At 43.0% G+C, this 14,422-nt stretch overlaps 1 protein-coding gene across 1 annotated transcript in view; it reads right to left on the bottom strand.

Annotated features, from left to right (window-relative positions):
* The window catches only part of LOC128058509 (neuroendocrine convertase 2), a 234,350-nt gene that overhangs the window by 201,559 nt on the left and 18,369 nt on the right, over positions 1–14,422 (bottom strand). Inside the window, exon 2 of the mRNA XM_052650991.1 lies at positions 6,151–6,255. Within this exon, the coding sequence (XP_052506951.1) occupies positions 6,151–6,255 (105 nt within the window). The remainder of the gene's footprint in view (positions 1–6,150; positions 6,256–14,422) is intronic.

Below are 14,422 nucleotides of genomic sequence, written 5' to 3'. Positions count from 1 at the left end.
TATTGAGACAATCCTTGAGGGGTGGGTTTGGGCTGGGTCTCATCCAATTTTCACCAATAATTAAAAAATGTGTTTCTTGGGCTTCATCTCACCTTCTCTATCTTCCTCTGGCATCAACTTCACTTTGTTTCAGTTTCCCATGTCCCCAGTTTACTATTCTCTGTTTGCAGTAGACATCCCAGAGACACCCATGAATCCTGTTGTCCCACTCAGGAGTGTCTCTTGGGGATTCCAGCTAATCTGTGTCTCTGAGGCCCCAAGAGTTCAAGGAATTTCAAACCTCACCACTAGCTAACTCTCTTCTTGCATGACTCTATCAATGGACCACGGGCTTCCCTGGTAGCTCTCCTGGTAAAGAATTCACCCGCAATACAGGAGACCCCAGTTTGATTCCTGGAGGAGGGATAGGCTACCCACTCCAGTATTCCTGGGCTTCTCCGGTGGCTCAGATGGTGAAGAATCTGCCTGCAATGCAGGAGACCTGGGTTTGATCCCTGGGTTGGGGAGGTCCCCTGGAGAAGACATGGTAACCTACTCCAGTATTCTTGCCTGGAGAATCCCCAGAAACAGAGGAGCCTAGCAGGCTAGAATCCATAGGGTCACAAAGAGTTGAACACAGTCATATCCATGGACCACAGAGCTCTTATAATCATGCATCCTCGATGGTCCTTTCCCTGTGAGAATCTCAATTCCAAATAAGTTGCTCCCTTGTTGACCAAGAGACCTAAATCCAGGGTGGAAAAGATGAGGCCAATATTGGGGACCTGAGTCAGTTTTCAGCTTTCAAACTCATGTGTGACTTAGGCACACACCCGCCTCTTTGTTACCTTCATTTCAAGAAGGAATGACAACTGTTGGTCCAACCTTGCAGAACCCATGGATATGGATGGCCAGCTTCTCAATGCCACTTACATAAGGGGCTTGAGCATCTGGAATTTGGTATCTGCAGGGGTCCAGGGACCAGTTCTTCATGGAAACTGAGGGACGGCTGTGATCAAATAGTTAAATTAAAGGAAAGACATGAAATATACTAGTGGGTTGTCATTATCATTACAAATTACTGTGACTGATGCTAGGTATTTGAAAACGCTTGGAAGCTAAGAGCTTAGTGATTACGACAAAATTTCATGTAACTCATGGAGGAAGAAGGTAGATGAAGTTTTTTGCTTGTTTGAATTGCTGAAGAACCCAAAGCACTTACAAGCCATTCCCAGCTTCTGTCAACCACCTGAGTTTCAGTTACCATAATGGATCCATTAAAAAAGCAATATCAATTATGGTGTTATGAAGTACCACAAACAAAGAAAGCCTGATTCCCTCATTATTCAGATTTTTACAAACAGATCACAGCAGACATGTCCAGTTAGTTTTAAAGAATAGACAAAGTTCTCTTTTTTTTAGGTTGTATGGTCTATGAGATTTTTGAAGGACTACCCAGTGAAACTAACTTTTGTAGGTTTTTGCAGTGCCCCTAAAACTCACAAATATGCTCCGAATAGATCCTTAAAGAACAAAACTGACTCACTATGGGGTCATGTGCTGACACCTATGGTCATAAGACTTGTCAACACTCTTGGATGGGGAAGAAGCTAGGAAGAAATAGCTCCCATGTAAAGAATGCAGAGGAAACATGTAATATTCTTTGAGACCAAGGGAAATAAGAAAAGGTTTCAGTGGACTGATAGGAGTTTCTGACTTGAAACAGGTTTAAAGAGAACCCCAAGGGATAATTGGATGGTCTAGTATCATTGCTGAGAAAAGGAAATAAATGGTTGAAATTCTTAAATCAAATATAACTGTCTCAAGAAATGACATTCAGGTTTTTTTTTTGTTGTTGTTAAATTATCTGGCTTCCATATGACTAGTGGGAGTTTCTCATTGAGTAACTGAGTCTTTAAATTTTTGAACGTATTTCATTTCAGTGCTCTCTATGTCAGATGAACAGATGTGAAGGACTGTGAAACAAATGTTTGAAATAAATCTATTTCCCAGAGCTTTTCAAGCACTTGTTGAATGTATGGGGTTTGATATGTAGACTGTGGACCACAGTTTGGTTTGACTTTAAGATTTGTTGATGCTGCTCTTAGCTGAAGTTTGATCAATGTCACAGAGGCTTTGAACGTGGATTAATTGTTCTTGACCTTGATGCTGAGAAGGAATTTTCAGTTTTCTTATTTCATTCTAGCTTTGGGTTTATTTATTACATTTTCAAATTATTTTAGCTATTTGCACTTTCCAAACACATTGTTTTGCTTCAGTGGTTGCACTGTGACTTTGAATATGATCAGGAACACAGAGTGACTTTGGAAATTAAAAGCTGGCTGTTCATGGGATTGTCAGTGACAAGACTTGAAAATGATGAAATGAAGTGGTTTCTTTCATCCACAATTAAGAATGTATTTAAAGGAGGCCCTGGAAAGACAGCAATATTTCTGTTCCCATTTTAGAATAATAATGAAAACATAAGATGAGAAGAACAATATTATTTCATGGATTAAAACCCTGAAGAAAAAATATTAACCATCCATCTATTCATCTGACAGTCATTTATCGAGCATCTACTGTGTACTCAGAATGGTACTATAGAAAGATACCTAGAAATAATTTTTGCTTTTTAGCATCTAAATAATGTTACACAGCATTATGCTAATCCTCTTAGCAGAAAGAAATGGGAAGACAAGGGAGCACCTTTAAAACAGTTTGCATCAGAATATTTTTCTTAGCTACTTCCCTCCATATTGATGAACAAATGTAAACATACTGGAAGTAGCACCATGTTGGTGTGGGCAAAAGCCCGTGTTATTCCTTTCCAGTGTTTTTCTTCTTTTCCTTTAACAAAAAATTTTGTAGTGAAATGAAGGAAAAACATCCTTAAAATTTCTGATCTGAAGCCAAAACAAAACCAGAAGTTTGGTCCTCTGTCTTTGTCTTCCTTATTTCTTGGGTGGATAGGAGAGCTTGGTGGTTTCTTTTGTTAAAAATCTACTTAGGTAGATGGAGCCCCGAGAGCCTGTAGAAGCTAAAACTATCCTGGGAATATGTGCACGGCTCCTTGGACTCTGTATTTGCCTTAACAAGCTCGAGAATATCAAGTGAGGGTGGCCAGGAAGTATTGCAGAGACGGGGTAAGAAGGAAGCTGGGGCAGCAAACATGATTCACGTCTATTGGTCTATGAGCTAACATGTTCCACAGAAGGATGAAATAACTCGGTCTTTTTTTCCCTTTCATTAAGCCCTTTTATTTTACCTGTGCCCTTTTCCACTGAAATATCACCAAGTATTTTAAATAATCAAGCTTTTTTTCTTGGTGGGACTGATTTTTGGTGTGGAAAAGCGATGAAATAGATATTTTGTTCTAGTGTTCAAATAACTATAAAATTTTATTTCATTTATTTATTAATATTTTATGATTCTAAACATAGAATATTTATTCTTGTTTCTAAAACAGTCCTGGTAGGGAACTCAGGCCAGTGCCTTGTTTCTCCTCCATGTGGTAATTCTGGGACCCAAGCTTCCTCCATATTGTGGCTCTGTTATTCTTTATTATTATTATTATTTACTTATTTTTTAATTGGAATATAGTTGCTAAAACAACTTGCTCTTAAGATCTTGATTCATGAAAAGTAACTTGCAACATCTGCAAGAGACAAAAACATCCTTTTCAGCTACCCGGTCCTTCCCCTCTCCTTTCTATTCTTCCAGTTTCTTCTCTTTCTGCACCTTGTTTGAATGTGCTTGGGAACCCCCAAATTGAGGTGTCCTAACTCAAAGTATTTGTCTTTTGTTGAAGTCTATAAGTCCACAGGCCTCACAGCATCCTTATAATATGGCTGTTGTACACTCCATTGTCAATGTTTTTTTGTTTAAGAGCAGTCATCCTCATGTTTTGGTATCAGCTGATGCCAAAACTAGGTGACCACAAGCATGTCATGCAGAAAAGACTCAGGCCTTAATCTAACATTTGGGAACAAGGCAATCATTACTAGCAGGGTTTTTTTTTTTTTTTTTTTTTTTCATTTTGCAATGAGTTATGAGATTTTATGCTTTATTTCTTTTCCTAAAATGATTTTATTAATGACAGCAGCCCTGACATCTAACCTGTATGAGAAGGCAGATAAAAGATACAGGAGATTTATGACCTTCAGTATCACTGTTATCTTCTCTTGTTCTTTGCGGACAGGGCAGATGGATACCCCCAGCAGGCAGAGGCAAGTGGCTACCAGGAGGACCCTTATAATGGGCAATGGAGGGAAAATGGATGCTCCATTTGGATAAAATAGATACTACTTTGGAGAAAGACAAGTGACTGGAATCACCAATGCAGGATTTCCTTCTTTATTCCCCATCCCATCATACTGTCTTCTCTTTCAGAAACATCTCTGTACCCTTCAAGAATCAGCATTTCAAAGATCGTTTCAAGTAAGTGCAAGAATAATACAATCTTAATCTAATGGGCTCAAGGCATCTCTCTGAACCAAACGATGGCTTCTTAGTTTCACTATTTCTTGGTTCCCTTTCCCGATCCAAAGCTCTTAAGCATCATTTTCCTTCTTTCCCAGTTTCTTTTATGTGTTTCTCTCTGAATGATCTCAGGGCACTGTCTTTAATCATGGAAGAGGAGAGAAACACAAGGGACTTTTAAGAATTATATAAATAAAAGTAAATAATTGACCATAAAGGGTGAGACCATGGGGCAGGCATGAAGCATAAGGAAAACCAGTGTCACATGTACCAGGGTGGTCATGGTCCACTGGTACCTTCTCTGGGTACACAGGTGAGACAGGCAGGATTCCCTGCCCATGAGCTTCTCAAGGGCATCCCCAGACACTGAACTGGCACAGTCAAGGTCAAGGATGTGAAGACAGAAAAGAGCTTCTCTCTTAAGTAATGGTGCCAGCTTCTACAACAGGCCCTTTAAGAATGCTTGGCCTGGGTTGACAGTACAGACATCTTTAAACCTACTGCAAAAGCAAAGATAAAGTGGATTCTCAAAGCAGTGTTTCCATTCTAGGGAATGTGGGATCCCTGGGTTGAGGAGTTCCAGGAAAATTGCCTGTGGCATGTCAACTGGTGATCGGCTGGGGGAGTCTGCTTCATCTGTATTCCTAATTAAAGTCCACATTCAGTGCAGTCACATGTTTCCATGAAAAGCCCCACCAGAATGATTCTAGATTGCACCAGCTCCAAAGGAGTCTCATATGTAATGTCTAATTCAAACGTCTGCCCTCTTTACATCTGTGTCCCCCATGTCCTGGGCAAGAGGGCATGAAGCCTTCAGTGTACAGATAGCAAGCTGCCTGGATGATGACTTTCCCTCTTGGTGAGCTGTATACAAGAAATCAGAACCTCCCAGTTGAATGAGTGTGGGGAGAGCAGAAGGGATTAGAAGGGGGAGGGTTCAACGATGCCCAAAGTTTCTATTCTGAGAAAACAGGAAGTGGGAACATTGGAGAAGGAGGCTTATGGACAGGGTGATGAGTTTGGTTGTAAGAAAATTGGATTTAAATTTCTAGGGAGGGTAAGGGAGTAGAAATTGAGACCTAGAGTCCAAGAGAAGGTAAAGATTGGAGTTCAAAATGGGAGTCCTGAGCATCAGGAAGACAGGGGGCCTGGGTGACATAGATCAGAAAGTGCTGTGATGGGCAGACGGGCAGAGGAGGCCGAGGATTCAGTCATGTGTGGACAGGAGAAGCCAGCTGTCTCCTGCAAGCTGATGGCTTGCTGGCCCTCTCGTGTTCCCATTCACCACACGGGGCATGGCAGTCTCCTCAGGGCATGTGGATTCACCAGGAGAAACCTCCCATAAAATGACTCATTAAACTGCTGGTGTCTTCCCATCCATCAGATGCCAAAGCACATCCCCTGGCAACCCGAAATCCTCACACAACAATGCAGAAGGAAAGGCCAGGAAAGGGGTGGTGTCCCTGTTTACTCCCCTCCCTTGGTCTCTCGACGGTAAAATTATTATGTGTAAGACAGAGCAGCAGAGTCCCCAGGACCACTCTGCAAAGGGTCCATGTGGGTGATTGCAACACACCCACTGAGTGCCTTTACTCCACGGTCCTGACCCCCGCCCCACCCTTGCACACTCCCTCCAAAGGCTCATCTGTGGCCGCAGAGGTTAGAAGGCAGGTTTCTAGGAAGACTCACCCTGGGGTCTCTCTCCAGCTGCTGTTGATGCTGTAGGCTGCGTCTTCTCTTGGCCTTGGCCAGGCCATTGTGATAAAAATGATACAGGCCTTCAGCAAAGGGGAGCTGTGAAGAGTCAGACAGACACAGGCAAGGTTAGCTTCTGGGGGTGCCCCTGGACAGGGATGCCAGAGCCGGGGTGCATGCTGGGGTTCCTGGGATGGGACTCCACATGTGACCCTCTGGTTTTCTGTCACTGTTCTCCTCTCCATCTCCCTACTTTTCTGATGTAATATGTTCACCTCCCTTCTCCCCCAAACCCATTCTTTCCTCCACTACTGTAGTTTTTGTCTATCTTTTCATCTTCTCTTCTCAGCCATAGAGACTTCCCTTTATGTTCATCCCCACACCAACTTCTCTAGTCTCTTCTCTTAGGTATCACAAGAAAAGGAAACTGCAGGCCATTAGCCATTAAAGTGGAACCCATGTGGAGCATCCCCAGGTCCCCCCATTGTGCCTGTATGAATCTTTGATCCCAAGTCCATGAACATAATAAAGTAGTTGTTGTTTTATTAACAGATTCACAGACTTGGAGAACAAACTCAAGTTCCCAGAGGGGAAGGATGGGAGGAAAAGAGAGGGAGTTTGGGATGGACATGTACACAGTGCCATATTTAAAACAGATAACCAACAAGGACCTACTATTATATAACATAGGGAACTCTGCTCAATGTTATGTGACAGCCTGGATGGGAGGGAAGTTTGAGGGAGAATGGATACATGTAAATGTATGGCTGAGTCCCTTTGCTGTCCACCTGAAACTACCACAACATTGTTCATTGGCTATAAGTTCAGTTAAGTTCAGTCGCTCAGTCATGTCCGACTCTTTGCAATCCCATGGACTGCAGCACACCAGGCCTCCCTGTCCATCATCAAATCCAGGAGTTTACTCAAACTCATGTCCATTGAGTCGGTGATGCCATCCAACCATCTCATCCTCTGTCGTCCCCTTCTCCTCCTGCCCTCAATCTTTCCCAACATCAGGGTCTTTTCAAATGAGTCAGCTCTTCACATCAGGTGGCCAAAGTGTTGGAATTTCAGCCTCAACATCAGTCCTTCCAATGAATACTCAGGACTGATCTCCTTTAGGATGGACTGGTTGGATCTCCTTGCATTCCAAGGGACTCTCAAGAATCTTCTCCAACACCATAGTTCAAAAGCATCAATTCTTCTATGTTCAGCTTTCTTTATAGTCCAACTCTCACATCCATACATGACTACTGGAAAAACCATAGCTTTGACTAGATGGGCCTTTGTTGGCAAATTAATGTCTCTGCTTTTTAATATGCTGTCTAGGTTGGTCATAACTTCTCTTCCAAGAGGTAGGCATCTTTTAATTTCATGGCTGCAATCATCATCTGCAGTGATTTTGGAGCCCCCCAAAATAAAGTCTGACACTGTTTCTCCATCTATTTGCCATGAAGTGATGGGACCAGATGCCATGATCTTAGTTGTCTGAATGTTGAGCTTTAAACCAACTTTTTCACTCTCCTCTTTCACTTTCATCAAGAGGCTCTTTAGTTCCTCTTCACTTTCTGCCACAAGGGTGGTGTCATCTGCATATCTGAGGTTATTGATATTTCTCCTAGCAATCTTGATTCCAGCTTGTGCTTCATTCAGCCCAGCATTTCTCATGATGTACTCTGCATAGAAGTTAAATAAGCAGGGTGACAATATACAGCCTTGATGTACCCTTTTTCCTATTTGGAACCAGTCTGTCGTTCCATGTCCAGTTTTAACTGTTGCTTCCTGACCTGCATACAGATTTCTCAAGACAGAGGTCAGGTGGTCTGCTATTCCCATCTCTTTAAGAATTTTCCAGAGTTTATCATGATCCACCCAGTCAAAGGCTTTGGCATAGTCAATAAAGCAGAAATAGATGTTTCTCCGGAACTCTCTTGCTTTTTTGATGATCCAGCAGATGTTGGCAATTTGATTTCTGGTTCCTCTGCTTTTTCTAAAACCAGCTTGAACATCTGGAATTTCATGGTTCATGTATTGTTGAAGCCTGGCTTGGAGAATTTTGAGTGTTACTTTACTAGCATGTGAGATGAGTGCAGTTGTGTGGTAATCATTGGCTATACTCCATTATTAAATAAAAAGTTAAAAAAAATAGTTGTTGCTTGATACTAATAAGTTTGGGGTTGGTTTGTTACTCAACAATGGAATACAGGAACAAATGGGTAGCTGAAAAATAAAGTCTTCTTCCTTCCATTTTTAGGACTGTGCAGATTTGGAACTCTACAATAGCATTGGGTCTGTCTGTGAGTTGGTGACACCAGCCTGGAACAGCCCAGATAAGGGCCCTCAAGGGATGTTCCTGGCACTGGAGGAGGGGACCTGAGGCCAAGGAAGCAGATACTGGATGAACTTCAAAGGCACAGCAAGTTTGGCTAGGGGTCGGGTGTGCGAATGAAAATTTTTTAGAACATGGTAGCATTTGTGATTTAGTTTCTGTTCATTAAAACCACCTTCTTCAGGGCAAATTAAACATAAATATTTTATGTGCATCTTTCCAGGCTCAGACATTCTTGAATGTTTTCTCTACTTAACCCTGCTGATGTACTCAGGGAAATATTAAGGTTTATCAAAAAGGAAGAGGGAAGAGGGAGAAGGAAAAAATGTAGGCGTGCTCATCTTTTGCTCTCTAAAGACTTGTGCCTGTGACCACAGTGAGGTGGTAAAAATTTGGGAATTTTATTTCCTATTCTGGAGGGCATGAAGAATCTGTGAATTTTTAACAAGAAAGGAAATTTGGGGTTATCAAGCACCATTAAGCTTTGGACAGACATTGTTCTGGCTCTGTTTTACTGATTTTTTAAAAAATTAAATTTGAATAGAGGCAAATGGAAAACTCTTTCTTACAGTAGAATTCCAATGAAGAAAAGTAGAAGTCATGAAAGGAAGCTGAATATCACCATTTGGAAGCACCATGAATAATTATGATGGTAGACACAGACGTGGGGAATGGACTTGTGGACACGGTCGGTGGTCGAGGAGGTGGGATGAATTGAGAGAGTGGCACTGACGCATATCTGCACTACCCTGTGTAAAGCAGCAGTTAGTGGGAAGCTGCTGCATAGCACAGGGAGCTCAGCTTGGTTGCTCTGTGATGACCTAGAGGTGTGGGATGGTGGGGTGGGGGGGAAGAAGGCTCAAGAGGGAGGCGATATGTGTATACTTATAGCTGATTCCTGTTGTTGTACAGCAGAAACTGACACAACATTGTAAAGCAATTATACTCCATTTTAAAAAAAGCACACAAATAATTGTGGCTGGCCAGTGTCACCAAAGGATGCTTAAATTAGTGGGTCATATCAAATGGTAAACAAAGAGAAATAATACCTTTATGGTGGAGAAATCTGGCAGAGACCCCCTCAACCAAGCGATCTAAGTTAATCTCACCATGGATGAAACACATCAAAATCACATGCCTCCTGATACGATACACTGAGAAGGAGACATCACTTATATGATTTTCTTGCCAAAAAAGGTAATCTGTGTTCAGCCAGAGGAAGCATCAGGCAAACCCTTAGCTGGCTACTACCCTTCCAAATCTTCAAGTTCACGAAAGTCAAATCAGGACAGTAGAAATTTTCAAAACTGGAGGAGACTAACAAGACAGGACAACAAAATCAATTCCTATCTTGGATTGGGTCCTAAATCAGAAATAAGGACATTAGTGGGACAACTGGAATAATGTGAACCAAATCTGTAGATTAATTATCAGTGTTGTAGCAATGTTTCTCCTGGCTTTGATAATTGTCCTATGGTTTTATCCGATGTTGACTTTGGAAAAGCTGGATAAAGGGTATATGGGAACTTTGTGCTATTTTCAGTTCAGTTCAGTTCAGTCGCTCAGTCGTGTCCGACTCTTTGCGACCCCATGAATCGCAGCACGCCAGGCCTCCCTGTCCATCACCACCTCCCGGAGTTCACTCAGACTCACATCCATCGAGTCCGTGATGCCATCCAGCCAACTCATCCTGGGTCATCCCCTTCTCCTCCTGCCGCCGATCCCTCCCAGCATCAGAGTCTTTTCCAATGAGTCAACTCTTCGCATGAGGTGTTCAAAGTACTGGAACTTCAGCTTTAGCATCATTCCTTCCAAAGAAATCCCAGGGTTGATCTCCTTCAGCATGGACTAGTTGGATCTTGCAGTCCAAGGGACCCTCAAGAGTCTTCTCCAACACCACAGTTCAAATGCATCAATTCTTCGGTGCTCAGCCTTCTTCACAGTGCAACTCTCACATCCATACATGACCACAGGAAAAACCATAGCCTTGACCAGGTGGACCTTAGTCGGCAAAGTAATGTCTTTGCTTTTGAATATACTATCTAGGTAGGTCATAACTTTTCTTCCAAGGAGTAAGCATCTTTTAATTTCATGTGCTATTTTAAAAAGAGTAATTTTTATTGTGGTAAAATATACATAATATAAAACTTTTCATTTTAAAGTATTCAGTGCACAGTTTAGGGACACTAAGTATCTCTCCACTGTTGTGTAACCCTCACTACGGAGCTCTTTCCATCCTGCACATTGAACTCTATGTTCATTAAATGATAACCCCTCATATCTTCTCCCCCAGGTCCTGGCTGCCACCATCCTACCCTCTGTCTCTAAGAATTTCACTACTCTAGGTATTTCATGTAAGTGGAATCATACAATACTTATCTTTTTGTGGCTGACTTATTTCACTCAGCTGAATAGCTTCAAGGTTCATCTGTGTGAAGCACTGTCCGAATTCCCTTCCCCTTTTTCTGGCTGAATAATATTCCATTGCTTGTATGTACCACGTTGTGTTCATCCATTCACCAGCTGATGGATGCCTTCCACCTCTTGGCTATTGTGAATCATGCTGTTGTGAACATGGGTGTATCTGTGTGCAATTTTTTGCAATATTTTTAAGTCTAAAATTATCCCCAAATTGAAAGTGTTTACAATGTAAAAATATTTTTCTAAAATTACATTTGAATGGCCTTAAGAGGGTCATATGTTTAAAAAGTTCAAGCTGGAGGTCCCACCACTTCCCATTATCACATCCTGAAGTCCTTCCACGTGATTATAACTATGGGCAGTTGAATGGCACCCTGGCTTGGTCTAACTGCCTCGTTTTATAGAAAAAGATACTGTGGCTCATGGAGGAGCAGGACTTCCTAGTTGAGGGGGAGCTTTTAAAGGAAATCCTCGGTCTCTGGACTGTTCCTCCAGACCCTCCCCACTACACAGCTTTCACTGCAATCTCTTGCTATGTACGTCCCATCCGCTTTGTAACCAGCGCTATGAATTCACGAGATTGCAGGCTGGACTTCCTGACAAAGATGAGTGTGACTCAAGCACAGCGAAGCTGGTGAGTGACCTCTGCTGTGTCCTGGGGACCCATGACCCCAGATTCTTCGATTAGAAGCACTGTTGTGGCTATAGAAGACATGGAGTTACTAATACTTGGTCTCATAGAGAAGACATGGAGTTACTAATACTTGGTCTTGTAGAGCTGATATTGGAAACTTGGGCAATATACAAGTAAATTGACTGATCACAGACTAAACAGAAGACTAACCTGCAGGCATTGGCTATTTTTCTGAGCCCTTTTTGCCTCTTGTCTTTGGAGTGTAAAGCCCAAATCCACAGGCCTCCGAGCCTCTGAGAAGTGACTGAGGAGATTATGAGCAAGTTTGAGCCTATGTCAGGCAGGAGACAGATGCCATGCCCATTTCAGTAGTGCAAGGTACCTGCCGTCCACAGAGACCTCAGTGCATTCCTCCATTTCTTAAGTAGAATGCTGATCTTCCAAATAGAAATGATATATTAAAAGCAATCTTAAGTCCTCAAACCTTCACTTGCTTCCCAGTAAGATACTTCTCATATATCTCAACTCTCGTGTACAGGCTTAGTCATGTCACTTGTGTTTGACTCTGCAACCCCATGGACTGTAGCCCACCAGGCTCCTCTTTCCAGGGGGATTCTCCAGGCAAGAATACTGGAGTGAGTTGCATGCCCTCATCCAGGGGATCTTCTGGACCAAAGTTATCTTCATTTAAACACACATACACCCCCACACATAGCCTTCTTTTCTTCTTTTACACCATCACCTTTGTCTCTTAGGGCAAACTATGCATGGTTCCAGAAGGAAGGAGAAAAAAGAAGTGAAAGAAGAATTCACAGCAAATTGTCAGCTTGAAGGTTCAGGCTGGGTGACAGTATAATAACGCTGCTAACTCAGACTTGCAGTTTTTAGAAATTCTCATTATGCCACGGAATGTTATGGATCCCAGCAACGCTTCTCATTGCCTCTCTTCTGGCTCTCTTGCCTCCTTTTCCCACGGATAACCATGGCTCCAAGCTAAAGCTTCTCTTTGAACCCACACGCTCACTTTCCTCAACAGCAGGAACTGGCTGCTGATTGTGAACAGATAAAAAGGCGTGCTAAATCCTCCTGGAGCCCACATCTGTCTCCCTTTAGACCAGAGTCCCTTCCCCTTAGGCACCCACTGGGACGCTGGTCTGCGAAAACAGTCTCCACCTCAAATTTTGTGCTTCTGTGCATTTGCTGTTTTAGGAATGACCACTGCTTCTCAGAGGTTCTCAAATGGGACCAGAACTCCCAAACATGGTGGTGGTGGGAGGTCTCTGGTCCTGACCCATCCCTTTTCCTTTGGCAGGTTTGTCCCTTATGCTGATTTTCATGATGCTTAGTCAAGTTTATTTGAGCAAGTTTGGTGGAATATTGGACTTCGTTCCACATATAAAGAATTTTGTGATTCTATTGGCAAGGGGAGCTCCTGTACGGGGTTCAAGGAATAAAACCTGGGAAATAAAACATCAAGGATTGAAAACCGGCTCATCTGATAACAGTTCCATTTGGGGGGTGGGATTCTGCATTTCACAAGGGGGCCTAGGTTCTTCATTTTACTGACATTTCCTGAGACCATGCTTAATTTCCTGGGTTGCATGCACTCTCTTATGGGTGGGGGACTTCGCTTTGCAGTAAGGAGGAGGGAGAAAGGGAACTGGGGGGTGGGGGCAGGGACAGGGTCCCAGACTCTGCTCAACTGGCACTTATAGGCCAATGAAGAAACACACAGGAAAATTACAATGTTCAATTGACAAAAACATATAATATTATAGAAACAGAGATGGACAGAAATAGGGAGATTGCAGCTTTACAGCCACAATTAGATAGGAGAAGGTAAGGAAAAGAGAGAAGGAGAGAGGAAGGGGTACCCCGAGAACATTTTGGAGAGAAGCAAGGTCAGTTGATATGATTTAGCATTAAAAGGCCTCTCCTTGCCTCCAAAGTTTCCCTCTCAACTCCATCCTAAATTTAATTCATTTTTTTCATATCAAACACTTGTGTGAAAGTCCAGTTATCTCTGGGAAGGGTGACACCCTAAGCCATGGTCAGCTAAAGGCCTCACTGAAATTCGCTGATGGGATGGAGGGTTAGAGGTCCAGAAAGGAAGAGAGGAGAATTTATGGGGATGGGGGACGAGGGGCAGGGGGTGCAGCAGGGTTGGTACCAAAGCATATTCCTGCCTATGTTATACCCATGCTTCGGCCTGAATAGTCTCTTGTGTATAGGTTCTCAGGGCTCATCTGTGCTGACTTGTATCTTGTCCCCCAGTCAAAGTTCCTCCTCCTTCAAGTCTGGACCCAGGGTCACGCACCTCAGCCATCTGAATACTCTCACCTCTTTCTGTCTTGTTTTGGGAAAAGAGATGGGCAGAAAGTGGGTCTGGAGAGATACAGGTAAAGATCACCACCTCTCCTGCATGAGACTTCTTCTCTGTCTTCCACTTCCCCAGGATCAACATAAATTGTATCTCTTGTCAGGCTCTCGGGTGATTAACAGAAAAGCTCAGAGAGCATGATGAGTGGCTGAGCCTTGGAGACAGCAGCAAACCCAGGGAGACAGTCTGTGGCTCTGATGGCTGAGGAGAGCCGGGAGTCCTCATTAAGGTTCTCTGATCTTGGAGAAAGCCTGTCAGCCACAGGGGTTTCAGTCATGTATCATCATGATGATGTGTGTTACAAACCACGGAAAGTCTTATTGCTGTTGTTTTGCTAAGTCGTGTCCGACCCTTTGCAACCCCAGGGACTGTAGCCCACCAGGCTGCTCTGTCCCTGGGATTTCCCAGGCAAGATTACTGGAGCGGGTTGCCACTTCCTTCTCTGAAATCTTAGTAGCTCCAAACAGAAACCGATTATTTAGCTCAGTTTCCTGGATCAAAA

Source organism: Budorcas taxicolor, chromosome 13, assembly GCF_023091745.1.
Source record: "Budorcas taxicolor isolate Tak-1 chromosome 13, Takin1.1, whole genome shotgun sequence".
In the NCBI taxonomy this organism is placed as follows: domain Eukaryota; kingdom Metazoa; phylum Chordata; class Mammalia; order Artiodactyla; family Bovidae; genus Budorcas; species Budorcas taxicolor.
The sequence above is the reverse complement of the archived record's forward strand: the minus strand, read 5'-3'. Positions and strand labels throughout refer to the sequence as shown.